The sequence below is a fragment of the Equus quagga genome, chromosome 11, assembly GCF_021613505.1.
Source record: "Equus quagga isolate Etosha38 chromosome 11, UCLA_HA_Equagga_1.0, whole genome shotgun sequence".
In the NCBI taxonomy this organism is placed as follows: domain Eukaryota; kingdom Metazoa; phylum Chordata; class Mammalia; order Perissodactyla; family Equidae; genus Equus; species Equus quagga.
The window spans coordinates 93,335,382-93,363,276 of NC_060277.1; the positions used below are offsets into that span (position 1 = coordinate 93,335,382).

Below are 27,895 nucleotides of genomic sequence, written 5' to 3' on the forward strand. Positions count from 1 at the left end.
CCACTGACGCTGCTGGTCCAGGACCACGCTTAGAGCTAAATTTTAAGCTTCAAGAGTCTAGATAGAGAACCTGAGGTACACAGAGGTGACCTGTTCAAAGTCAGCCACATAGCTGTTCAATGGAGAGCTGGGACAGGTGTGTGGCTCCCTGCCAGCACTGGTTCTACGCAGCTGGCCAAGTGAAAGGGTGGAGGCTTGCCCATTCCTCAGTGTTGTGCTGGAGGACGGCTGGCAGGCCAGTGTAAGCCGCTGCCTGTGCTCTTAGCGGCTGTGTATTAACTGCATCTGAAGGAGGACTCACTTCCAAAAGACACACGTGACAAATGTGTACACAAAACTTTCTGAGTTTTATTTTTGCCTCGGGTTGGAGATTCATCTTAACATGCATGCATTTTAAAACAGTAACAGGGTCTCGAACTGTTCCGAGCAGACATTAGACAAGCACAGGGGGTTGAAAATTCCTATTTAAAAAATGGAAATTGCAGTGGGAAATTGAGAAGTCACACACATGATGGGCCGGTAGTTCATCCTGCTCCCCCAAAAGGTGAATCTAAACTTCATTCACATTTTTTTTATTACATGACCTGACCCGATGCTTGGGTGTGCTGAGTAGCACCGGGCCTCCCCACAAAGGTTGTTGGTTCCCACTTCCTCACAAAATGGCTCTGAGCAAGGGGAAAGGGCTCCTCTGGAAGTTTCTTCCCCAGCTTCCGAAGGATCTCAGCATAAGCCGCAGGAGACAGGCGGGCCTGTCTTCCCTTCGCAAGCGGCCATCTCAGAGGAAGGCTTGGGCACGTCACTGCCCCTGCAGATGGCTGGTAGATTTGGGGGCAGTTGTTTGAATGTGTTTTCCCTTTGATTCCTGTGCTCAGGCTGCACCCCACTCCCCACATTTGTCAGAAAGAAGTGAGGTCCCTAGAGCCGGGGGAGCCAAGGTCTAAGGCCAGAGCTCTAAGAGTGTTTAAACACTGTCCCTTCCAGCCCCTAACACTTGAGTAGCTCAAACGCTGGGGAGTGCTGAAGGTTTTTCTCTCTCCCAACTTGAATTGGTAGAAACAACTGGGGGGTGGGATTGGCTACTGAGAGAAGTCCTGGGTCTTTGGTCCAGCTTCCCAGGGCAGGCCCTGGCAGACTGTGAAGAGGGGAAAGTCACTAGGGCAGGAGTCTGTAGTCCCAAGCCCCGAGCACGGCCAGGCGACCTGTTTGAGGCCTAAAGCACAGGCAAGAGAAACAAGTGAAGTAGGAAGAGGGTGAGGGGAGGAAGAAGAGCTGCCTGTGTGAGAGAGTGCCACTGAGAACAGCCACAGGGGCGACTCGTGGCACCTGCCACAGACCAGTAACCCCTGAGCTAGATAAGGAGAGATGGAGCACTGCTTCAGTCTGTGCTCCTGCAACTGCTGGCTTCCCTGCCTGCCCCGTAATCCCCACACCGCAGGCACAGGGAAGGAGCTTGCACTGGGGGACAAAGACTCAGTGGTTCATTAACAGGAACAAGGGCCAGAGGCCTTCACCTAGTGGTCTAAGTGGAGTTTTCAGACTCCTCACGTTGGCTGGGAGACCACAGTTTTCTCAGCCATGGACTTTCAGAGAAGAGGGGTGGGGCAGGACGGGAGAAGCTGTGACTGGTGAAATGGTAGAGGGAGGGAAGGGAGACGAATCCCGCCCTCATCCCCATCTAGGCCTCACCCAGTCAGCCATGTCCTATTCTTATACCTTTGTCCTTGGGAGACCCAAAGGTATTCCAAGATGGCGTAAGACGATTCAGCCTTTCTTCATGGCTCCAAAGAGGGAGGTGGAGGGCAGGCACTTCCCCTCGGATGCCTTACTGCCCAATGAGGGAAAGGCGGGACTTGGAAAAAAGAGTGGGGGCAGACAAAAGCTTGGGGATCAGTTCACTTTCTCTACATTCAGACTGCAAACCAAACATATCTTCCTCATTACAAAAAGAAGAGCAAGAAAACTTGTATAAACCAAGATAAATAGCTTTTAAACATTTGAGTGCCAAAGGAATTAGAGGGCCAAACCAATCTGAAGATAGTACAGAAAATGACCTTTAAAAAGAAAAACCTAAAATCCACCAAACCACAGCTCAAATGTTTCGACCCAATCAACAATACTGTCAGAAGAACAAAAAGCATTTAAAACAGAATGCTACCTCTCAAAATGTAAACAATATACAAAAAACCCCACAGAAACTCAATGTTAAAGAAGTTAGAGACCTGGTAGCTCATCTTTAACTGATAGATGGTGTTACGCTTTTCGTACACATTATGGCAACATGATCAGCAGACCAAATGCAGAAGCCGGTGGGAGCCCAAGCCTGTGGAGGCAGCTGGGAGACAGCCTGCCAAGCTTCGGAGATGCTGGGCCTGACTAGGAGCAGATCCAAATTTTCATTCTTGATTAGGAGGTGGGAGCCCAAGCCTGTGGAGGCTGCTGGGAGACAGCCTGCCAAGCTTCGGAGATGCTGGGCCTGACTAGGAGCAGATCCAAATTTTCATTCTTGATTAGGAGGTGGGGAAATCAAGTCCAAACATTATTCCCACATAATCCCTCCCTAAGTCAAATCTGTTTTCTCCATGAGCCACTTGGTTCCAAGTTCTTCTCCAAGTCACTTCGTGGTCTCGCTGCTGATGTTCAGAGCTACCTATGGCCCCTTCCTGGGGCCAGGGCAGTTGTTGGAGCCCGTCTGCCTCTTCCAGAAGGGTTCTGGCAGCCCCAGTGAAGTCCAAGAATGCTGTCTCCATTCCTCACTGACACAATGCTGCAGGTAGGGCACCGAGACGGTGCTGGTTCCTGCTCCAGAAGCTGAGCTTGGCCAAGTTTGGAGGGAGCCACAAGAAACCAATCCATTCATTCAAAATGGTTCCACAAACTTTCTTCCCATGTGCGGGGTTATCTACAAGTTTTACCATATCTCATCCCAAATGCCCAGTTCCTGGTGAGGAGGTGAGAAGATGCAGGAATGTACCTCCTCCAGTGCAGGGCCGTTTTCTCTCCTAGCCAGACCAGACTGCTCTGATGGCATCACGGACCCACATACATGGCTCAATTCTGAGGCCTGGGTAGCAGGCTCAGAAGGTGGGTGGAGATTCTGAAGGAAGCTGCAGGATGGCACTTCTGAGGAAGCTGTGGGTAGCAGAATTGCTAAGTCTGGTGGGGGGGCATCAAGGAAAAACAGCCCCGGGGTTGCAGGCCAGGTCGAACCCCACATCAAGCCTCCAAATTGGATTTCCTGGGTCACACCCTCCAGAGACTCAGAAGCAACCTCAGGCTTGGCCACCACACTCCAAGATGGAGGGCGCCAGTCCCTGCTGGCCATAACCATCCAGGTGACAAACCACAGGCACAAGGAGTCAGATTACCTACATGGTAGCCGTGGGGCTTGAAGAGGTATCTCTGCAAGGAGCACCCCAGGTGCCTGGAGATCTGCCCCCAGCTAAAAGCTCATCTACAAGTGTGGGTGCCTGGAGGAAGGTCAGAAGGAAGTCACTGAATGGAGGACACAAGACCTCATTTGATATTCATCAGTTTCCGGGGTTTCCCCAAGGGAAAATAACCACTTTAGCACGAGGGTTCTGTCACATCCAAAGGTGCCTTCCTCTTGATCCAGTGGGAAGCAGACTTTAGAGAGAGGACATCTGAACTCCAGGGGCCGAGAGAGCCCAGGGGCTTTGGCGAGGATCACAGGGTTCTCTGAGAACCAGCTGTCCAAGAGCCCAGCAGCTCCCCCACCCCCTACCATCCCATGAGGATGAACTCACTCCCCTTTGAGGTCTTTGATTCCGATCCAAGATGCCTGACGTTGATCTGGAGTGTTCCTCCGGGGCAACAGCATTAGATGGAGGAATCATGTAACATTTCACTCAGCTCTGAGGTGGAAAGGTGGAAGAAGCTGTGCATGATGCTCCATAAAATTAAAAGGTTAATCCAGACAAGATCAAGTGCAGCAGGGCTGAGGTGTCCGACCTCCTCTCCTCTGGCATTAGAGCACTTTGCTCTGAGGGACCCTTGGCTGGGTCTATGGGGTGCCTCTTTAACTGAAGGGAACTGAGCAGGGCAGGGATGGGGAGGGTGGATAGGGTGATGACATACATCATTATCAATAGCAAACCTGGGGCAACAAAGTTTCAGAAACAAAACCTAAATAAACCCACAAAGTCATCTCTAGCCCCAAGGTATCCTAAAAGGTTACAAGGTAACAAAAAGGAAACCCCTTTTTAACCTGGGTCAAGTGGAGGGAAATCAAGGGTAAGCAGGTGAGGCTACATCCTGTGAGCACGTGCACACACAGCACATCCCCTCCTCCCCAGCTAGTCTCTCAGTGTCACAGGCTGCAGTCTCATTGCTAAAGCCCTCCCCTACCCCCCAATCTGCTCCCCACCCTCCCATCTTAGCCCAAATGCACCCTCTCCCTCTTTCAAGCCCAACCCCACATCCAGCGCTCTGGCTCTGGCTGAAGGTGGAAGGTAACTACGTCAGGATGTTGGACATGAACTCGTTGAAGCGTTTGGAGTACTGCTCAGGGTTCACAGTCGAGATCTCGGCCCCCGCCTGTAATACACAGAGGCTGACTCAGGTCTAGCTCCTTGGCCCTAATCAGGGGGCTGTGCCTGGGAGGGGCCCGGGTGTTCAGAAGCCTCCGGCTCCACATTAGAGCTGAACACCAGACTGGGCAGGCCACAAGAAGTGTTGCCATGTCTCAGAATTGCCCTGGCCCCAGTCCTCTGAGTCATAACCAAGGACTGCACCCACTGCGGCAGGAGCAAGGCAGATGGGAGGTGGCCGAGAGGCTCCAGATCTCTGAGGGGCCCCTGTGTGGAGAACAGTAGCTTGAAGTCCATGGGGAAACAGGCCTCTGGGGAGCAGCACAGGCAGGTAAACAAAGCTGTTACCAGCAGGACGGGCTCAGGGCCCTGAGAGCCAGAGAACCAGGGGAAAAACAAGTTGGGCATACTACCCGGCTACAGGGAGGGGGTGGGTGTAGATGGGAGGGAGAGAAAACAGGCAACCAGGCAGGCTGCTCTTCTGGTTCTCTGTCCTGGGGGTGGGGGCAGGAGAGTGTCTCCTCAGAGCACGAAGCCCACCCTCCCCAGGTGTCGGAAGACCCCCCACTGGGCCTGGATGGAGACAGGGAGCACTCACCCCATGTTTCACCGTCTTGGCAGCATGTGCAGCTTTCTTCTTAGCATCATACGGTGTGAGGATATCGATGATGGCCATGAAATATACCTCCTTCTTGGGGGCACCTGAAGGGGGAGGGGAAGCAGGAAAGGAGGAAGAGGCAGCAGGGAGAAGAGCAGAAAGTAGCTGTGTCCACAGCCTTCAGATAGGAGATCCAGAGGCCTCCCTATCATTTTGGATCTGACAAAAGGAATGACTACTGGAGTCATTCGCAGAAGCTTTCATAGCTCTTCTCTTATTTGACTTTCACGGCTACCCTGTGGGGTTGACATGACAGTATTTATGAGCTTTTGTCCATCCCATGAACCAGAGCAGAACCATGCCTCAGATATCCAGGACAAGCAGAGGGGTGAAGGAAGGCCTGACAGAGAAGGACCCCAGGGCCCCAGAAGACAAAGTTACTGGTGGTGACCCAGTATAGAAGCCTGGAGACAGAAAGAGGCCAAAGTTCACAATTAATAAGGTAGAGTCCAGATACGCACAGGGGCGTCTCAACAATGGACCCGAAAGGGAGGATGGGGGCCAGGGGTGGGCAGGGCAAGCGCAGGCTCCTACTTACTTTCATGGCTTTTCATGGCATAGACATCAACAGAGGGATCGAATTCCCCAGGACCAAAGAACCGAGGGAAGCTGAGGAGGTTGCCAGGGCTGTCTGGAGGCGTGCCATAGGAGCAGAGCAGGTTGCCGCCCATCCCATCGTTCTCACACTCCTCATCCTCTGCCCGCTCCTCCACCTCCATCTCCTCCTGCTCTGCCCGGTCCACATCATGGATGCCCACTAGAAGGCTGTAGTCCATGATCTTCAGCTGGGCCAGGAACTAGGGGAGGTGGGAGGAGGAGAGATGGAAGGAAGAGGTTACATGGAACATCCCAGTGGCATCTGGAAAGGGGAGAAGAAGTATTCAACTCAATTCTCCAATTCTGAAATACAACAGCGAATAAGACATCAGTCTCTGCCCTGGATGAGCTCAATGTTTAATGGGGAAGACAGTTATTCCACGAGGGCAAGGAGCTGTGGGAGTCCAGAGCACTGGGGAGGGCCTCCCTGAGGAAAGGAGGAGCTGAGCTGAGCTGAGCCTGACAGGTGAAGAGGAGTCAGGCAGGGAGAGGCTGCGGGCCTGAAGGCAGAGAAGCGTGGCAGGAAGAGGGACGGCCCGTACGGTCTGGGATCACGAGAAGCCATGGCGAGCTGAGGAAAGAAAGAATGGAAGGTTGCACTGCGCAAGAGCCTGGGGAGATGGGTGCAACACTGCAGTGTCTTTCAAACCATGAATCTCAGTCCATTATGAGTCCTAAATCCAATTCAGTTGGCTGGGTCTAGGATTTTTTTTATTATTACTAAATACCACAAAATAGGATAGAAAATATCAGAGTGCCTAACAGGAAGAAAGCATGCATAGTACTTCAGTCTGTGTGTTGTGTGGTACGTACGTTGGGTTGCAAGGTAAAATGCACTTCTAACTGGGAGTCGTAGGCAAAGTTTGAAGAACTATGCAATTCAGCTTCTTTACCAGTCAAGAGTAAAAACGGGGAGAAAAAGAAAAGGGAACACGACATAAGAATGAGAGTCAGAGCCAACCAACATTCTCAACACCTTCCCTTCAGGTCAAAAGAGGCCATGTGGTACTGAGGGAGGAAGCTCACATCGTGTGGCTTCCCCTTGCCGAGTCTCAGTTTTCTCATCTATATAATGGGTATTGTGAGCAGGAGGATCTCTCAGGTCTCCTGATCTAGGACTCCAGCACTTGGAGAAGAACAGAGGGTGGGAATGGTACAGGATGGAAATGGCCAGCTGGCATGCCAGCTTGGCTAGTAATGAGGCCAGAGTCATTGGTCTAAATCCTATGTGAACAAGCCAGCAGCCACCATCAGCCACGTGCCAGGCATTCTGCCACGGTCACAAACTGAGCCTGCAGCACCAGGAAACTGTCCCACTGACCACTGTGACTAGAGAACTAGGAAGGGAATCATAATAGGACCCGAGCAGCTCCACGCACAGACCGAGAACACAACGAAAAGCACAAGAAGCCCTGATGATAGATCAGCAGAATCTCCTCGGTAAGGAAAGGCGGGGCACCATTCCACACCCCTCTAGACAAGACCTTCTCAAGGCCTAGGGAGAAGGGGTCAGGGCCCCAGAAGAGAGGGAATCCATGAACCACACCCCCTCCTACCCCCTGAGAACATTTACAAAGCAACATACAAGTGAAAAATAAACTATGCAAACTGCCTTAAATTCTTCTTAGAAGCAGAGTAGGGAGGAAAGAAGGAAAGGGAGGAGAAAGACTCTGGACAAAGTGAGTATCAGCATCAAGGCACAAATACAGTAGGGGGTGATTACAAAAAAGCTTCCTAGCAAAAAGAAGTTTGTAAAACCCATGTTCACAGCAGCGTTACTCACAATGAAGCATCCAAGTGTGATGGTTAATTTTATGTGTCAACTTGACTGGGCCATGAAGTGCAGAGACATTTGGTCAAATACTATTCTGGGTGTGTCTGTGAAGCAGTTTATGGATGGAATTAACATCTGAATTGGCAAACTGAGTAAAGCAGATTGCTCTCCCGAATGTGGGTGGGCCTCATCCAATCAGTTGAAGGCCTCAATAGAACAAAAAGGCTGATCCTCCTACCAGTAAAAGGGAACTCCTCCTGCCTGACTGCCTCTGAGCTGGGACATCAGTTTTTCTCCTGCCTTCAGATGCAGACGGAAACATCAGCTCTTCCTGGGTCTTGAGCCTGCCAGCCTCTGGAGTGAAACTATACCATTAGATTAGCTCTCCTGTGTCTGTAGCTTGCCAACTGCAGATCTTGGGACTTGTCAGCCTCATTAGTCATGTGAGCCAATTCCTTATAATAATCATCTAGCTGGCTAGAGCTACAGCCTATTGATTCTGTTTCTATGGAGAATCTTAACTGAGAGACCAAGTGTTCAGTGATGGATGAACAGGTAAACAAAACGTAGTATATATATATATATATACACACACACACACAATGGAATACTATTCAGCCTTAAAAAGGAAGAAAATTCTGACACATGCTACAACATGGATGAACCTTGAAGACATTATGGTAAGTGAAATAAGCCAGACACAAAGGACAAATCTTATATGATTCCACTTATGAGGTTCCTAGAATAGTCAATTTCATAGAGACGGAAAGTAGAATGGTGGTTGCCAGGGGCTGGGGGGAAGGTGGAATGGGGAACTAGTGTTTAATGGGTACAGAGTTTCAGCTTGGGAAGATGGAAAAGTTCTGGAGATGGATAGTGGTGACGGCTGCACGACAATGTGAGTGTACTTAATGCCACTGAACTGTACACTTAAAAATGGTTAAGACGGTAAATTTTATGTTATGTGTATTTTAGCACAATAAAAAAAATAAAATTTTTTGAAATGTTTGTAGAGTTTGTTTTTAATGAGCAGGCTCCCAATTTATTAAAATAGGAGACACCAAGTTATCAGGTGATCCAGAGAGCACAGTCGCTACTGAGCACCTGTTCTCCCCAGAGGAACTTCTCCACAGGAACTTCTGGCTGGAAGTCCCATTCCAACCAGAAGGGCGCTGGCAAGGGGAGAATCAGAGTCAGAGAGCCACAGGGTTGGTGGATCTTAACAGCTGGTTTCCTGTCGCTCTGATGGCCGGATGCCCCCTCCACTATGGGGAGAGCACCAGAAAAGAAGTTTGAAAAAGGTGCTGCAATAGATGAGTGAAGAGATGAGGGAAAGTGTCTCAAGCTGAGGCAGGAAGGTTCTACTGGCACAAACTGTGTCCCCCAAATGCAACGTTCATCTGCACTAGCTTTAGGTTGCAAATAACTACCCACACTGCTCAAATCATCACCCTTCCTTTGTTCATATTCCTGAAAAGTAGTGAATTCCATTTTTCTTAAGGTTAAAGAGGCTTCTGCTCTGGGGACAAGAGAGGGCCCTGTTCAACCAAGGTGACCATGAGGGTTAGTAAGTACCTCTACGTCCCGTTTCAGTTTTTCCAGGAAGTTCTTTTTACTCTCCTCTCCCACATGCAGCTTCTGCCCTTCATTGAGGAAGTCATTGTCTTTGAATGTCGGCAAGTCCTTGGCCTGGGAGAGCAATAGCAGTGTTAGGCTGGGTGGCCCGATTCATTCATAAGGAGTCCTCTGCTGGGGCAATGGCACAGACAGGGGAAGGGTCTTTAGCACACAGACGGCCAACCTGCTGAATCAACAGCTCAGCACAGGAGGCCACCGCCCCGGGCTGCGGGCAGGCAGGGATGGCAAATACGTGGCTTACGGGACTGACCGAAGCGTGCCTTCCTGCTGAGCCTGGACTGCCTCAGGACTCAGGCAGCCACTCACTGATTCAGGCTGGACTGTGAGATGGAAACTGCCGGCCCTCCAGGACCATGAAGAACCCAGCAAGGGCAGAGCTAAAAGGCTAGAGACCAAGGCCTAGGCAGAGGATGAGGACAGGCAGGTGCTTAGTGACACAGAGTGTTTCACGTGCACAGACTGCATGATTGGGAACTGGGCTAGAGGCTGTGGTGGAGGAAGGGACAGGATGGCCGGCAGAAGGTGTCTCTGATTCCAAGTGACCCATTCCACACTTGATCAGCACAGGTCCCAGCATACCTTCTCCTTGTCACTCGCTTCCCTGGCAACAGTGGAACCCTGAAAGGATAAAAGCCATCAGGAGAAGTCCAGCTGAGGCAAACTCCACTGAGCGAGAAAACATGCAGCTGTCTTTGGGGAAAGGAGGCAGGTGAAGCGAAGCAGCCTGGTTAGAATCCGAGAGGGGCAGGAGGCAGCAGCTCGTTCGCTTCCTCTGTCACAGACCGTTCACAGAGCTCTCGCTATGCATGAGACAGCCGCTCAGGAAACCTGAATCTGTAGGAGATTCAGTCCCTGCCCTCAGGGAACCTTCCTTCTAACAAGGGAGCAGTAGTTACATGAGGAATTAACCCATTAATGACAGTGATGCTAAGTGGGCAGGGGAGGAGGGAGGACACTGAGGCATGTAGCACAGGGGCAGGGCTGGGCTGGTGAGGTGAGGGGCAAGGCCCGCCTCCTGGAAGAAGTGATGTGAGCTGAGCTCAGAAGGGAAGGTAGGAAGGAATTAGGTGGAGGCAGAGAAACAGGCAGGGAGGGAAGAGTCCCGGCAGCCCGTGGGAGATCCTGGGGGAGGAGAGCACAGGCTCTGCAGGAATGGAAAGGAGACCATGTAGCTGCAGCAGACAGTGAGGGGCAGTGAAGTGACGGAAGTCAGGAAGCCAGGTTCCAGAACAACGGAGCGCTGTGGTTCACAGTCACAAGTGTGTTCTTTTTGGTGTCTAGAAATACACTTGTGCTGTCAGTCCATGGGGCCTGGACAGATGCCAGAGTGCGTGTGTCAGCACAGCCTGTGCCCATACTGCTGCCCTCAGTGTGTACATCCCACTGACAGGAGTTGAAGAGCATCACTTGTTACATAAATATGGTAGATTTAGGGCTTAAATAACCTCTTGTTACTGTCACCTGGACTTCAAACAGCCTTTGGCCCACAAGAATTAGGCATATCAACTCCAGAGTCACCTGTGCATGTCAAAACATATGCTCTGGCTTTCCCAGGGCACATGTGGAGGTTGAAGTGGTGGCCCCTCCGAGCCTCGGGGAGAGGGCAGCCAGAGACAGAGCTGGAAACACAGAGCCCTTTACCTTGAGGTCATACTTGCGGTGGACAGTGAGCCGGTGGCTGAACACGTTCCTGGTGACCACCATGTAGGTTTCTACGCCATCCACAGTTAGGCGGTACATGCCCAAGAACTGAGGCAAAAGGGTGTTGCCATGACACTCCACTATGAACTAGAAAGGAAGAGAGGACAGGAGGCAAAGTGAAGGAACTATGAGGGTGCCAGGATGGACAGGGCTCTCCCCAGGCTGAAACGCTCCTGGGATTCGAGCCTCTAGATTAGTAGTTTTCATATTGGGTTCTTGAAGTCATGGGCATTCCCCAGACTTCCAACAGGCAAAGCCACCCCCATCCTCAACTGGCATGGCAGAGTGTGAGGCTGAGCAAGCAGTGCACAGCCCCTTTGGTTTCATTTTATTGGGGTTCCACCACAGGAAAGCACTGATCTAGGCCTTGTATCTCCTCTGCCAGCCTAAAATGGGAAAGCCAAAGGGCAGAGAGGGGATGAAGAGGCAGGTTTGTGACCCAGCTGTCTGGGAAAACAGAATGGCTCCACACCAGAAGCTCTCACCCATGCTATGCCCTGGGGTTTTCTGCTGTAGCTCCCAAAGACCAGAAATCCCTGTCACCACTTCCCAGGTGTCCCAGAGAGCAGCCAGCTTTCCCTGATGAGCCAACTAGGCTTAGGACAGGCCCTCAGATGGTGCCACCACACCCCTGCTTTTCTCATGGACAGGGCCCAGAGGAGTGCGGAGTCAGGCCGGGAAAAGAAGCAACCCTGCCGAGCCCACAGGACCTCTTTTAGAAGAAATAAGGCAGGTGCCAGAGCGTGAACACTTCGCAACTCTGACAAGAAGTAGCTGTTCAACTGGGACTGTGTCAGTAACATGCCTTCATTTCTCTTTTTTTTTCAAGTAGGCACAGAAACACCTCACAGAAACATGGTGCTGGGAGAGGGCCAACTGCTCGGTTATCAGGAGGCATCTGCCAGGACCAGAGAGGACCAATCCCTCCCCACGAAGCTCCAGCTCTTCTCCCTCTTCTAACCCGTCCTCCACTGTCCAAGCTCAGGACTCACGATACCTGGTGGTATTTCTTTAAGATGTTGTGCATCTCAGCCACATCCTCACTTGACACAGTCTTGATGACAAAGCGCCGGTCATAGGTGGTGAGGAAACGTGTGCCACATCGGCCCTGGCTGTCACTGTTGATAGGGGCACTACGCGTCACTGAATTCTGATGGACCAAGAAAAAAGCGGGCTGGTCTTGGGAGGAGAACGAGGACTCTGACTTCTGCTGAGTCTCCTCTCACAGGCCAGATTACTCTAAAGCCAACAACACTGAGACAGATGGGACCTTATTCACCCCTTCTCATGGGAAGTTCACATCTCTCCCAAAAGTCTTCTAAGAGTGACAAGAGTTGTTCCTTACCACCTGCTCCTAATCCTTGACTAGGATGGGAGGAGGACTGTGAGCCATTTCCTTTCATTCTGATCCCAGAGAGCTATGCTACAAACTAAAACTCGGTGCCAGACGTTAGGTGACTGGATTTGAACCCCGACACTCACACGTGATATGACTTTGGGTGAGCCATTTAACTTTTCTCCTCCTAAGTTTCCTCACCTGGAACACAAGAGGCTGACCAAGATGATTTTCCCAGTCTCTTGGAGTGACAAAGACAAAACTTAGGAGGAGTTTAAGAAGTCTAGCATAAAGAAGCAATGGATACAGTCATCTCTTTTCCCTGTATGTACCCTGATGCTGTAAAACCCTTCCCAAAGCAGCAAGTTGGTCCTCACCTTTCCGTCCAACACTTCTCCCCTCCCCTCAAACTCCTGCTTGTCGGTACAGGGCTATGAGGCAGTTCTGGGGAGCTTTTCTGGTTCTGTCCCTGCTCCTTCTTGAGGCCGCATTACCATTAGGATCAGAGGACAGCAGAAGCCTCAAGAGGGGGAGTAGGGGAAGGTGTGTGTTAACCAAAGGGATGTGTTCCCCAAGCAGATGCAAGAAGATCTTTGGGAGGCAAGGCAGAGAGGGAGATCCCAGATGTCCTGTTCCCAAGAAAACACACGTGGGGATCTGCTCACCGAAATGCTTCCTCTCCAAGCCCTTTCCTCCTCTCTTACCTAGGATTCTACTCTTTCCCTTCACCTACTGCCTCCTCACAAGACCCTGGGGGAGGAGGGAGCATCACCTTCAGGGGAGAAACTCAAGTTTGAAGTCATGAGGGGCTTTCTAAATCACAGGAGCACCCCGCAAAACAGGGTGTCCCCAGTCCAGAAATGTTGAGTAGACTACATCCCTGCGGGCCTCATTCTCCCGGCCCGGTCCTCGTACCAGGAAGACTGACAGGCCTCAAGCCTGTCTGGGAAGTACATTTCTACTGCCACCTCCTTTCCAGGCAGCATTTCCTGACTCTCTAAATCATTGGTAGCCCAAGAGTATAGAGTCCCCTCCCTGAACACGGTCCTCTCTGCCCCTACTTCAGTCCTGAGCACAATCATTTGCCCACAAGGTTATCAGAGAAGAAATGCAGACACTGAGAGGATGTGGTTAGATGGCCAAGCAGAAGGGAAGGAGCCACAGTGGAGGGAAGATGTCTGATCAACCTGGGGATGCAATAATGGCAAGACGCTTTCAGAAAACCTCAGGGTCCAATCAGGCCATGATTTACCTCAAGATTGGGTCCCAACAGAGGGGCTGGAGGGACCTCCCAGTCCCTCCTAGATAGAGACATTCCTGTTCGTTCAAGTCCCTGCATCTCCTCCTCAGGACACGCATCTTTGCGGCAGGCCCTCCGGAGTGGAGGAGGGAGGCGGGGGAGGCTCACCCGAGGCCCATCCTGCTTCTCGAGAACTATTCTCTGAAAGGCTTAGTGGGAGTGAGGAGGGAGGAATTACAGTATTTTAAAAGATTTGGGCGTCCATTTTAGATTTCACTAGGCTGTACACTCCTTTCTCCCCACAGACAATTGACGCTCAGCTATAGTTCTTACTGCTACACAGGTGAAGTGGAAACTTCTCCCGCCTTCACCACCAGGCTGTCTACCAAGGAAGGCGCTAGGGGAGAAGTAACAGAAACCATGCCAAAGCCTCTGCGGCACTATCACCCCCCGGAGAGGGCAGTTGCCCTGCCTTGCCTATCCCCCCCCCCAACATCAGACAGGGGACAAGTTTAGGAGGTGGCACTCATACCTGGCAAGAGGTTACACTACCCTTGAAGTCTTCCTTTTCTAATCTGTCTTATCTGCTTTAAGAGGCCTCATCTCCCGCTGGCAACAATTCTCTCTCTTTTAAGGCAAACTACGAAGGAGAAGGGTTCTTCAGCCTAGACTGGGAATGTCAGACTAAAATGAAGCAGCTTTCACAGACCCCTCTCCCTCCCACTGCTCTCCCTCCCGGAGAGAGGAGCCTGAGCCTGCGAGGCATCATCAGCACTTCTAAGGCCCTCAGCCCTGCAGAGCCCACCAACACTGGCAAAGACTGCCTGGGCTGGAGCACAACGTGACAGGAAGACGCAGCACAAGAACGGTAGACACTTTTTTTCTCTCCTTGTCCTGTGGCTTCCTGACCCCACTCCATTTTCTGACCCTCCCAGTTTTGCAGGCATCTCGTACCTGGTAATCCTGATCATCAATCCCAAACCTCTCCCGGAGATTTCGGAACACCATGGGGCAGTACTCCTTAAACTTAAAGCGGCTGGGGAGGTTCTCCCTAGGGAAGAGCAGAGACATGTCGGTGAACTTCTCCTTGCTCACCTAATTCTCACATCAGGACTTCTCCAAGTGTGGTCCACAGGTTACCTGGATCTGAACGATCTGCAGTGCTTAAAATGTAGGCTTCTAAGGCCTCAGAAGTTCTGCAGGTGAGTCTGGAAATCTGCATTTTTAACAACCACTCCAGGTGATTCTGAGCACATAAAGGTTTAAAAACTTTACATCCCTTGTGTTCACTTTGAAAAAAATTAATCTAGCTGTATACTTACTATTTGTGTTCTTTTTTTGAGTGTATGTTATCTTTCAATAAAATTTACATTAAAGAAAAAAACCTTACATGCCGAGAAGTGAGACTGAGTGTAGGCCCCACTTCATAAGCTCTGTACTTGCTACAGGTGGGTGCCTGCACGTGCGCAGCTGCTGTGACGTGAATGTCAGTCTAACGGCTAAAGGGAAAGCCTTTCTCAAAGGGCCCTGTCCTCTGAGGATGTGCCTATCAAAACATCCTGAACACGGTTACAGCCAGGAAACCCTGCCCTAGGCTTCTGTGTGACAGAGGAGAGGGGTGCAGTAGATCGAAGAGGTTCTCAGTCAGCTGACTGGGATCCATCTTTCAGTAAAGCCTTGTTTGCTGGCTACTGGTACCAATCTCAACTCTTTCCACTCCTCGGTCAATCCGCAGACTCTCCCCAAGGAGGGGAGAGAACCACCTTGAAGGGATGCCTCCTCCAAATCCTCCATCTTTACAGTAGTCACTCTGCTTGCGAATTTCCTTTCAGAACTACGTCCCTCTGGTTACTCCAGGATGACAGACTTCAAGAAATAAAAAGCAGTGGCTTCTCATGCAGACAGGGGCCTGGTCTGCCTTACGTACCCCTGTCTTCTAATAAATAACACTGCAGTCTAATAACCAGCACATAAACAGTCATTGCAAGGACAAAAGGAATAAAGAAATATAAAAGAAAATAAAAGATTGGATGCTCTGCTTCAGGCCAAGATGTCAAGGTGGTGGAACTTCACGAGAGGCCATGGACCCTGAAACGGGCAATGGTGCAATGCCCACTTCCAGAGCCCTGACCTCTGAGACAGAACCACCTCCTTGCCTGCCTCAGAGCCGAGGGCTGCCTCTCCTTCCTTAGCTGGTAAGAAACATATATTTGGTCTTTGTCCCTTTTTCTTGCACAGAGCTCCTAAAACCCTTGGAATTTCCTAAGTGACAAGAGCAATAAAGGTGTCTTTTGTTATTCATAACAAGCCCCTTTCAACCACACCTGAGTTTATGTTAATGAGGTGAATTTTGGAAAGCCTCTAAGGATGGATGCTGGTTGCCAGGGGAACCTACCAGGATTAGAAGGTTGGAACTTTCAGTTCCACACCACTGACCTCCAGGGAGGGGAGAGAGGCCGAAGGCTGAATCAATCATCAATGGTCAATGATTAAATCAGTCATGCCTTCATAATGAAGCTTCCATAAAAATCCAAAAGGACATGGTTCAGGAGCTTCCACATTGGTTAACACATGGAGACTGGGGGAGGGTGGTATACCCAGAGAGGGCATGGAAGCGCCCCACCCCTTCCCACATATCTTGCCCTATGCACGTAAACCGGTAATCTACTAAGTAAACTGTTTTCCTGAGTTCTGTGAGCTACTTGAGCAAATTAATCCAACCCATGGGGGAGGGTTGTGGGAACCTCTGACCTATAGCAGGTTGGTCAGAAGCACAGGTGACAATCTGGATTTGTGATTGGCATCTGAAGGCGGGGGGGGGGGCAGTCTTGTGGGACTGAACCCTTAACTGTGGGACCTGATGCTAACTCCAGGCAGACAAGGTCAGAACTGAATTGAATTGTAGGACACCCAGCTGGTGTCCTACAGAATTGCTTGACGTGTAGAAAACCCACACGTCTGGCGTCAGAAATGAAGTGTGGTAGTAGTGTGAGAGTAGAGGAGAAACAAAGGAGAGTTTTTCTCCTATAAAGGTAGTCACTTAGCAAGCAGCAGCTATGAAGGCAGATGGCTTCTAGAATAAGATGCTGTTATTACTTACTATGGCAGAGAGAGGCCACTAAGGGATGTTTTCAAATCAAGCTTCTCCTCCGGGCTAACAGTCTGGGAATGGTGGGGTGACAGAGCCCAGCTGGTAGGATGGTGGGGACTGTGGGACAATGGAGAGTGGAACCAGGATTCAAATGCAGAAAGGAGGAAAACGGGGCAGCAAATAGTTCCTAGGGTGACCCACAGTAGGATGAAAAAGCAAGGCCTCCGAGGGCTTAGAGCCACTCCAGTCTGTGCCAGGTGAGATGGCTGCTCCAACAAAGTCTGAGACAACCTTCAGATACCGGTGTTAATTCAAGAAGACATAACGAACAAAATGGGAAGACGTACTTCAGATAGCAGCCCTGGGCACCATGCTCAGCCTTCTGTTCATGGATCAATTGGAGAGAAAAGTTTCACTGCATCCCAGGCCAGGAACATGCCTGGCAGCTTCTTGCCTCAGACTAAGATCAAGATAGGGCCCTTGCTGTCAGCCTCACACTGGATATCTCAGCTCCTGAGCAGCTCACTTTTACCTAAACTGGCCGTGGATGAATCACCGTGGGCCAGACACATGCCCCAAGGGACACTGGAGGTAGGCTGATAAAGGATTGAGAGGACAAGACAACACAAGGTGGAGGCACATAATGAATGCATTTTCCCAGCCAGTTTTTCAGCTCTGTGACCCAGGTGTCACTGTCACACCCTGCCAGGTGCTGGCTTGGCTAGCCATGTGCAAGGTTTCAGAAGCTCTCCGCCTTGAGGGAAAGGACTGCCCACAAAACCTGAGCCCACTCAGTTGGCAACTTACTTATTGAAGAGATGATTGTCCACCTTGATCTTGCTGTACGCTTTGAAGTCATCCGGCATTAGCATGACAGGGACAGGGACATTGCTCAGCTCATTAATCTGCAAAGCAAGGGCAAAGTGAGGTTCTCAGCCAGGAGGCCACCTGCCTCAGAGAGACAATATGCTACAATGTGGATGCCACCATCTCACCAAAAACATGTCCATGGATTCCCTCCCCGTTGTTTTTTCTGCTCTTCTCTTCAAATAACTTCCCAACCTCATCTCTACCCACAGAAATCCTCCCCACTTGATAAGGTTCAGCTCAAAAGGCACCTCATCTGTGAAGCTTTCCATGATTCTCTAGACCATAAACGTTCTTTCCCATCTTGGAATTCCTGAAGCATTGTTTGTATCCAATATCTTTTAGGCATCTCACAGCCTCCTTCATATTGTAGTTAATACTTATAAACCTCACAAGCTTGCCTGCTAGACTATAAGCTAGGCAAGATCATATTACTGATTTTTTGGAAGCAAAGATCATCTAACTGATCTTTGGAGGCCCACAGTGCTTGGCACCATGATTTGCATATGGCAGGCACTATATAAGCATTTGTCAAATGCAATAATAAATGGATCAATGAATAAATGTCACCCAACCTACATGAGTATCAATTGAAGCCTTTGAATCATCATATAAATTGCAGGTCACTCAAGAAATCAGCTTGGGGTAGGAAAAAACCTGGAGGGGTTTAGTGTGGGTGTATAATGCATCTCCAAAGTAAAGGATTAAATTTAAAGTGAGCAGAAGAGGTACACATCTGGCCACTGGCTCACTCTTACTCTCCTGATTAACACAGGGTCCGTTCCTAAAGCCATGTCCTGCCTTATGCTGAACTGCGGGAGATGGGGCAGGCTGCCTCGCCCCACTGCAAACAAACCTTTTCGTTGTCTTTCATCCCTCTTCAGGGAGATGGAGGCTGGACAGGGAGCTAGCTTCCCACTGGTGCAGAGCTGAGGGGGCAGAAACTGCCCTTTTCCATCCCCAGCTGAGCCAATTAGCGGTCTAATTAGCCACAGATGTCCTCTCCCATCACAGCAGAGTATTTGACCCTCAACTCAGTTGCCACTAATGCATTCAGGATTTACAGAGGAAACCTTAGTCCTGACTTAATGGATGGGGGGGGGGGGGGGGAGGAAGCACAGCCTTGTGTCTCCCAGATACTTTCCTTGCAAATCCTATTATCTCAATGAGGCCCCATGTGGCAGCGAGGGAATAACCCAGAGTCATTAGGACTCTTCCAGGAGCATAAATGGGGGGAAATAGCATTTAATTTGCTGCCCCTTTTATGTTCCAAACCTTTTAAGAAATGTCAGAAGATAGAGGAAGTTGAAGTTAATGCAGTAACCGGGCTGGGGAACCATACCTTCCTAGAGCTGGTGAAAAACCCAATTTACTCATGGGGAAATTAAGGAGGCATACCTATGAGTGCACGTGCATGGGGAGGGGCAGTAGGGTAGTACCATAAGTTGGCAGTGGAGCAGAGGCTCAATAAACTGCTGGCAAAAACTGACTGGCATAGACACAAGAGTATACAATGTATGATTCCATTTATATGAAATTCTAGAACAGGAATCTGTAGTGAGAAAAATCCAGTAAGAGGTGGCCTGGGTTGGGCTGGGGGGAGTTGACTATAAAGGGACATGAGAGGTGATTCTAGGGTGACAGAAACGTTCTATATGTTTTGGGTTGATGATTACATGGGTACATACATTTGTTGAAACTCATCAAACTGTGCACTTAAAATTCTCAGCATCCAGGTCTCTGATACCCACCATTGGCTAACTGGCCACAAAATAAAAGGCCACGCCAATTTGCATTCCAAAGGATGCTCACAAGAAAAGCTGATTCTTAAGTGTGTGCCTACGGAGGAAACCATTCCACCTCCTCATTTTTCTGCCAAAAGAAACAATTCATAGTAGCTGTCCCACTTCCCTTTTCCTGGCATATTCAGTTTGGCTCGAGAGTTAAAGTTAGGAAGTTCACGGCTCTTATGTAACTCTACCTTTTCTAGCTCATACCTGCATGTTAGAAGGAACATACCACTGGCTCAAAGAGTATGGTTATTTACTAAAACATTCTAGTATCTGTACTAATTGATTCTGGGTTAGTCTAAAATCCAGACTCGGTGCCAAGGCCAGGGCTTGATACTGAGAGAACCAGAAAAGACTAAACCCTTGCTTGAGAGGGGTCAACTGCCCCTTAGCCAGGGTGAATTAATCTAACAGGAGCTACTCAGGACTGCTCTACTCAATAATTCTCTGTGTAATTCTTACTGCAGTATAGTTTGAATGGCTTTAAGACAGTCAGTTTTTAGTTCTCCCTTCATCTCTATTCTTGACTATACAACCCAATAGCAGGAAATTTGTAACTGAGATAATACATTGGTGAACAATCCATATATCTGAATTATGTGGACTCACCCCTCATTTCCACTGGGCCACATGTAGATGATTCACTCTGGGGATTAGCGGTACTATTTTCTTAGTTGTGCTAAATTGTATATCCCCAGAGAGTTCTATTCAATTTCAATTGGACAAGCACTTACTGAAATGCCTACAACATGCTTCATTTCATGTTAGGGAGGCGGGGGCAGGCAGCAGGGGAAATGCTGCACACACTGTGCACACGAAACGAGTAGGAGGCTTAGCTCATTACCAGGGAGATGAGACAAACTCACGAGACAGTGAAACTCGAAGTCAAGCAGTACACAAGTGAGCGAGAACACAGGGACAGAGACGCCCAGAATAGCAGACGTTCAGAGGAGGGCAAGGTTAGTGTGCTCAGAGAGTCAGACTCCTGGCCCTTACACATCAGGCTAGAAACAGGGCACCTAATGCCCCTCCTGGTATTGCCAAGAGCACTCAACACTGGAAGAATCCACAACAAGATCATGTTACGCCCCTACTTAAAAGTCTTCCAGGCTCCTCACCAACCTCAGGGGAAAGTTTTAACTCCTTAGCCTGGCGTTTAAGATTTTTCCTGATCTGGCTCAGACTGCCAAGTTTCTTTTCAGTTTACTTCTACTCAATGTATCGAGGGCCTTACTATATGCCAGTACCGTGCCAGAAGCTGGGGATACAAAAACAAAAAGACATGGTCTCTGTTTAGCTGGGAAGACAGACAACAAGTAACTAACACAATGTGATGAGTGCTACAGAGCTATGAATAAAGGGAGATGGAAACACAGATTAAGAAATGGTTGATTCTGCCTGCGAGTGGGAGTGAAAGAGTTGGTGGCTAGAAGAGGCTATAGAGAAACCCATGTGAGAAAGGCCGAGGATAGTAGTTGAAAGGAAGGGAATCCCAGGCCGTGGGAACAGTCAGAAGCAAGCCTCAGAGTTGTGAAAGTATACTGCCCATTGTGGGGGGGTGGGGACTGGAGGTTGGCAGGGTAGGACAGAGGTACTAAGGAGTGAAGGGAGATAATACAGGAAAGATAGGTGAACAGCCTAGCATATTATCAATATCAATAAATAGCAGCTGCTTCTATTTATTGAATGCCTTTAAGTGGCTGGTGCTTTACATTATATATGATATATTACATATATCATATATACTCTGTTCTATGCTATTATTTCCAATACTTAATAGTCACATAAAGTAGTATTAATCTGATTTTGCAAAAGAGGTCCAGGGTACCTTGCTCAAGGTCACAGAGACAACGTGCTCCCAGGTGTGTCTGGGCTGGCCTTCTTATGGATAGCTACCTTGACTGAGGCAGTGTTTTCCATTCCTTGCCTCTAACCTAATAATCTGCAAGGAAAGTGTTATGCTCATTTTATAGGAGAAGAAAATGAAGCTCAGAGAGAAAAATCACTACTACAAAGCTATCCTAAGGGGCAGAGCCTGGATTTGAACTTAGGTGTGTCCACTCTATGATAAATTTGGACTTGACTATGCAGGCAATGGGAAGTCCTCTCAGGTTCAAGTCTGGGAATTAACATGATCAGATGAGTGATACAGAAACGTAATTCTGGAATCAAAATCAAGTAAAGATTGGAAAGGGCAAGGTTAAGAAGCAGCAAGACCATTTATGGGGCCATTACAATAGTTCAAGTGATAGGCTGCGGCAGTAAGAATAGAAGAAGGGATAAAGCTAAGACAACCATCCAAGATCTGGCTAAAAGACACTTCCTCTGAGACAGCTTTCCTGTCTTCGCCAGGCTGAATTAATTACTAATTCCTCTGTGCATCTTTATATTTGAAATGTCACATTCACTTGGGTAATTATTTGTTTACATGTTTGATTTCTCCACTAGGCTGTGAGCCCGTAGAAGGAAGAGATTATCTTATTCATTTTTATGCCCCCAGCACAATGACTGTCACATACTAGTTGCACAATAAATGAAGGATGCCGGGATAGATGGCTAACACTAGGATAAAGAGAAGAGAGACAGCAAAGCTAGTGTGCCCATGCCAAAGGCTCGTGATCTGGACGATGGGAAAGATTACTATTAGCTATTGAGGCTATGACCTCAATAAAGAGTCTCAAATGCCAGGGGGAGAAGAACAAACTTTATTTGGTAGACAAAGGGGAGTTGACTAAAACTTCTGAGGCAAGAAAGGTCATGACTAAAGCAATGTGTCAGGAAGCTGTGTCTTTCCTTCACTATCTAGCACACTTCTGGGCCAACCTTTTTCATCTTCAGCAGAAGTGCACTTGTGGAATGGAGACTCATTCAAATATCATGCGAAATACAATACATTAGGATGCTAAGTATGTTGTATCTCACGTCATGTAAGTGGTTTTTGGATTATCCACATGATTAACTCCATGAGCCATTAGCATAAATAATGAGGAGGCTAAACCAGCTGAGTGAACAACAACTTAGGAGCAGAGAGTTCACTCTATGCTGATCCTACCAGAGATGAAAATTCAGTCACTCGTTCCAGTCTGGGGAACTTCTGATTTCAGAAGCCTCCACTTCTCTGTGTGACCTTCACAGGAATTGTTACCCAGGAGGCGTAGGCTGGGCATGCAGGCTTCCTGACGTGTCCCAGGAGTTCCGCGGGTGGCTCAGCAATGGGCTGGCCACCACTGACAATCATTTATTACCTGCCCCATCAGAAAACATGATGTGCTTGGAAACACACTCCCGAGACCAAGGAGGTCCAAGCAAGACATGAAACTCCAGAGAGGAAGACGGCAAGAACAGAGAGCCAGAGGTGCCACAAATCTACCTGGGTTTATTCCTCCTTTCGACACCTTGCTCCTTCCCCTGCGTGAGTCCCACTGTTCCCTGTGACGTGGGAAGGCCTGCCGAAGGACAACTTCATCCAAAGGCCTCATTAGCGCAGGAATATTTACTAAAGATTTTTAAAGTAGCAGGGCAAGAGGAAAAGGCAGGTAAAGGAGGTTCTGGGTCTGCATTAAGTAAAGAAAATGAGTGGACAGAACAGGGGTGGAATGAGGGAGAGAACTGAGCAGACTTAAGAATGAATCTGTTCCTCTCACCATATACAAAAATTAACTCAAAATGGATTACAGACCTAAATGTAAAGGCTAAAATTGTAAGAGTTTTTCTTAGAAGGAAATATAGGAGTAAATCTTCATGACCTCGGGTTAGGCAAAGTCTTAGATATGACACCAAAAGCACAAGCAACCAAAGAAAATGGATAAATTGGACTTTATCAACATTAAAAACTTGAGCTTCAAAAGAAACCATCAAGGGGTCAGCCCTGTGGCCTAGTCATTAAGTTCAAAGCGCTCAGCTTCGGCAGCCTGGGTTCAGTTTGGCTCCCAGGTACGAACCTACACCACTTGTTGGTGGCCATGCTGTGGCAGCAACCCACATACAAAATAGAGGAAGACTGGCACAGATGTTAGCTCAGGGTGAATCTTCCTCAGGAAAAAATAAAAGGATACCATCAAGAAAGTGACAAAGGGGGCCAGGCCAGTGGTGCAGCGGTTAAGTGCACATGTTCCACTTCAGCAGCCTGGGGTTCACTGGTTCAGATCCCGGGTGTGGACATGGCACTGCTTGGCACGCCATGCTGTGGTAGGCATCCCACATATAAAGTAGTGGAAGATGGGCATGGATGTTAGCTCAGGGCCAGTCTTCCTCAGCAAAAAAGAGGAGGATTGGCAGCAGTTAGCTGAGGGCTAATCGTCCTCATAAAAAAAGAAAGTGAAAAAGATAAGCCAAAGAATGTTTACATGGATAAAATATTTGCAAATCCTATAGCTGATAAGGGACTTGTATCTAAAATACATAAAAAACTCTTATGACTATAAAAAGACAACTCAATTTAAAAATGGGCAAAATTTTTTTTTAAATGGGCAGAGGATCTTAACAGACATTTCTCCAATAAAAATACACAAATGGCCAATAAGCACATGAAAAGATGCTCAACATCATTAGTTATCAAGGAAAGACAAGGCAAAATCACAATAAGATAACATTTCACACCCACTAGGATGGCTATAATAAAGAAGACAGATAGGAGCCCGCCCCATGGCCGAGTGGTTAAATTCGTGCCCTCCACGTTCCACTTTGGCGGCCCAGGGTTTCAGCGGTTCAGATCCTAGGCCGGGACCTAGCACTGCTCATCAGGCCATGCTGGGGCGGAGTCCCACTTAGCACAACCAGAAAGACCTACAACTAGAATATACAACTATGTACTGGGGACTTTGGGAAGAAGAATAAAAAAGAAAAAAAGAAAAAAAAGATTGGCAACAGATGTTAGTTCAGGTGCCAATCTTAAAAAAAAAATAAAGACAGACAATAACAAGTGTTAGCAAGGATGTGGAGAAACTGGAACTCCACCCTCCAGCCCCCATCCCCCCCAACTGCTGATGCAAACATAAAATGGTGCAGTCACTTTGAAGAACAGTCTGGCAGCTTCCCAAATGGTTAAACACAGCTACCGTCAACTGCTCCTATTCCTTCTGATCACCTGGGGGAGGCTTCGCATGTACCTGGTTCCTGAAATGGCCAACAGGTATCAAGCCAGGTCTGCCTCCTCTGGTCTCCATGCCCCTCTCCGAGGCCACCTCTTTCCTAACTCAAGACCCTCTGAACTATATTTCATCTGCTAAAACACTGGTTTTCTCTCTTTATTAGTTCTCCCCTGACAGAGTCAAAGTCTTCCAATTTTTCTCCCTGCCCACACAGTGTTCCTCCAGAAAGACCATGAGCTGCATCTGTCCACCAGAGGAGCTCCTGTTCAACACTGAGCTCAAAGGCCTCTTTGTCCACCTAGAAGTAAATCAGCCACCTCATCAGAGAGTAACGACTTCTGCTATAAAGACATATCCATCCTTCATATCTCATACACCATCAGCCACAGACTACTGTGGCCTAAATGCCTAAATGGGTATGAATCTATAGAATCAAAGAAAAGGTAGCATCTGAAAGCTTAGATTGCAAAAAGTTGCAACGGTGGGCTTCTGAAGGAAGGCTAGCAATCCACCAAGAACAATGTAGTCCTGACCCCTAGAGAACTGCAGATTTTACGCCCTTCCTCTGGGGAGATGCCTCCATTTTCCAGATGAGGAACCCTAACTGCTAGACCTTATTGCAGGTCAAGATGAAGCAATAAAACTGGGACGAACTGGCCTCTGAATCTCAGCCTGTCCAGGGCAGTGGTGCCCAGTGCCCCCTGGTCCAGTGCCCAGTGGTCCCCTGAGGTACTCGCTCATTATTCCCAGAGGCATGGATGGGTCTTGCTGAAAGTCAGTGCCTCTCCAGCTAGCCCTCAAACAAATTTTCTTAACGTTAGCAAAATAGAAGGTGACCACCTAGTCCTAGAGAGTAGGAATCAAAGATATCTATCTACCTGCCGTTCAGAGGCTTCCATCTGATGCCCACATTTGGGCAGACTCATTGCTTGCCTATCAGAAAACCAAGCACCATACACACTCCTGAGCATACATTCAGGTTCTCTAACAAGACCATAACTCCCATCTATCCTGGCACTTGGCTGAGACAGAGAACAAGGAACGGGAGTCAAAGAAAATGAGACCTGCTACTCACGCACCACCACTGGCCACCACAGCCCACGGTGCTGGACAACGAGCTGCCCCTTTTGCTGTGGCCACAGGTGAGCTAATCTTCCAGCAGGGGACTCCATTTCTTTATGTATACAATAAGGGACCCAAAGTCCCTTCTGGCTAACTGTAATATTCCTGACTCTCGGACCTGTACCAGTTCTTTACAGACAGGATGCTTTCTAGGGAGAAGCAGGCTGCAGAACAAAACCAAGGACTGACTTCCAGACAGGGACACAGGGCACACATTTTGATGACCCAGTTTCCTTTGCAATGTTGTCAGATGAACCCTGAGGCAGCAGGAGGAAGAAACTCTGCTGGACTATTGGCCTGAAGCAGCCCCCAGAGGTCTGGGCATTAAACCAGTGGTACTCTCTACCCTGGCCATGACCCTCACTTCAGTGAGGTTACTAAAAACAGTAACCCACCCAAGACCAAGAAACCAACAAAGACTTCACCATACCCAAGTGCTTTAGAGATAAAGATCTAAAATCCTGGCTCAGACTATGAAGTTCATCAATCTCCAGCCAAAGGCTCCTCTACCAAAGCAAAACAAAAAGTCTTGCCGACCCCAGGTCCTTCTGGCATCATTTGGTCTTGGAGGCAATTTCAAGTGATCAGGAAAGTCAGGGAGCCTAAAAAACTGGAAACCACAGGAAACCCAAGCCAACAGCTTCATTTTCCTCATTCCAAACTTTTAGTTGGTGAAGTTGGTGTTTCAGGTCCTTTTACTTCTTCGGCTCATTCCTGGCGCAGGAACTCACAATGAAAGGGTCAGAAGGCAAGGAGCAAGTGGTTGGAGGAAGAAGAAGAAAGACTCTAAACAAACAGGACATAAACAGAGTCGTCCAGCTCAAACACTGTGCTAGGTTCCAACTTCCTGACAGGGACCATTGGAGAATCTCAAAGCACTCCAAGGATCCAGGGGACCTCTTTCTCATGTTAATCATATCCATCATCATGCCTTTCTTGACCATACAACCGAAAGCTCAATAAATGAGAAGGGAACGTCTCTGACGACCACAGGAGAATGCAGGAAGACACATTATTTCTACTATGAATAGTCCTCCTTATGATCAGGCCTCACCTTCTTTCAAATGGTTACATTCTCTCTTCTCCCTAACCCAAGAAGACCCCTGGCAAAGTGTGTTTCAAGGAAGCCTGTGCTGCTCCAGTTGATACATCTTGTTCAAGAAGAAAAAAGGAAACCCAGGGAGGTTTCCACAGCCAGGGGTAAGGAGGGCTGGAGGATGGGAAACTTTGAGCAGTCACACCAACCAAACGACCAGAAATAGAGGAATATTCAGGCAGGTCGATGCCACTTGCTCTGTCCACTGGACAGGGGGCTGGTAGCCAGTTCGAAGGAACAAGGGGGAAAACCCCTCCAGCAAAGAGGGTGAGGCGAGAAGAGAGGGAGAAGGGATGAAAGCGATTCCACTGCGCCCAGGCCTTCCCTCTGCGCTCCACGGGCTGCCCGAAGCGAGCACGCCAGTCGCAGGACGCTCGAGGGGCCGGAGGGAAGGGGAGGAGACGACAGCGCACCACCGTCGGCGACACCAGGCCTCGCGTGGCGCGCGGGAGTGCACGCGCGGCCGGGACGGCGTGCAAGGGTGGGGTGGGCGTGCAAGTGGCTTGGCTAGGGGTTGCAGGCGTCACTGGCAGGGCCCGCCGGGCGAGGGCCGGGGGATGCCGGGGGCGTGCGAGCGGCGGGGCCGCGCTCGGAGGGGCGCGCGCGGGGGAGCTGGTTACCGTGTGGTTCACCCCCCACATCAGGACGCTGAGGATCGGCTCGCTGGCCCGGAATAGCTTCACTTTCTGGCACACGAAATGCTTCTTCTTGGTCTTGGTCTTGCTGGCGCTGAGCGGCGCCACCGCCACCGCCGTGGTGCTGGTGCAGTTGGACGACATGCCCGGGGCGGCGGCGGCGGCGGCGGCGGCGAAAGGGGGGGCGGCCGAGACGGCGCACAAGCCAGCGGCCCCAGGCCTCCCCCGGACCGATCCCCACCCCCGCTCCCTCAGCGCGCCATGGTCGCGCCCGTCCCGTTACCTCCCCACCCCGCCCCGGTGGTTCCGTCCGCCCCACGCCCCGCCCCAGGGAGCCGGCCGGCCCGCGCCGCACCCCACCCCCGGGCGCTGCCACCGCCCTGCCGTCGCCAGGCCCTCGCCTCCCCGCCTGGGTGGTACCGCCCGTCCCGGGGAGGCAGCGGCTGGCCCGCCCGCCCCTCCTCCCCGGGCCTGACAGGAACCGGGCCCGCCTCTGCGCGCCGCGAAGCCCCGCGCGGAAGCGGGGAGGGGCGGGGGCGGGGAAGGGCTCGCTGTCTACCGCGGGCGGGCCTCCCTGTCCCGGCCCCTCACAGCCGGGCTTTGGCTCTTTCCCTCAACCTGACGTGCCAAGATGGCGGCGGCGCCACTGCTCCGGAGAGGAGGAGGGGGGGGAATGCGAGGAGGGTGGGACGTACCATCCCCACCCCGGGGGA

At 49.8% G+C, this 27,895-nt stretch overlaps 1 protein-coding gene across 1 annotated transcript; it reads right to left on the reverse strand.

Moving 5' to 3' along the window:
- Positions 1-328: 328 nt before the first annotated feature.
- On the reverse strand, positions 329-27,495 carry PIP4K2B (phosphatidylinositol-5-phosphate 4-kinase type 2 beta). The gene is made up of 10 exons (XM_046675123.1): positions 27,168-27,495; positions 17,390-17,487; positions 14,446-14,542; positions 11,913-12,065; positions 10,856-11,002; positions 9,794-9,832; positions 9,152-9,265; positions 5,744-6,002; positions 5,146-5,249; positions 329-4,554 (listed from the first exon to the last, which is right to left on the reverse strand). The coding sequence occupies exons 1-10, from the start codon at positions 27,324-27,326 to the stop codon at positions 4,474-4,476; spliced, it is 1,251 nt and encodes a 416-aa protein (XP_046531079.1). The 5' UTR covers positions 27,327-27,495; the 3' UTR covers positions 329-4,473.
- Positions 27,496-27,895: the final 400 nt, after the last annotated feature.

Excerpts from the sequence above, each read along its gene's own strand:
- PIP4K2B (XM_046675123.1), bottom strand. The coding sequence starts at position 27,326 with ATGTCGTCCAACTGCACCAGCACCACGGCGGTGGCGGTGGCGCCGCTC. Across the intron at positions 14,543-17,389 it reads GACAATCATCTCTTCAATAA|GGAGAACCTCCCCAGCCGCT; the intron begins GTAAGTTGCCAA and ends GCTCTTCCCTAG. Across the intron at positions 4,555-5,145 it reads CCAAGACGGTGAAACATGGG|GCGGGGGCCGAGATCTCGAC; the intron begins GTGAGTGCTCCC and ends TGTGTATTACAG.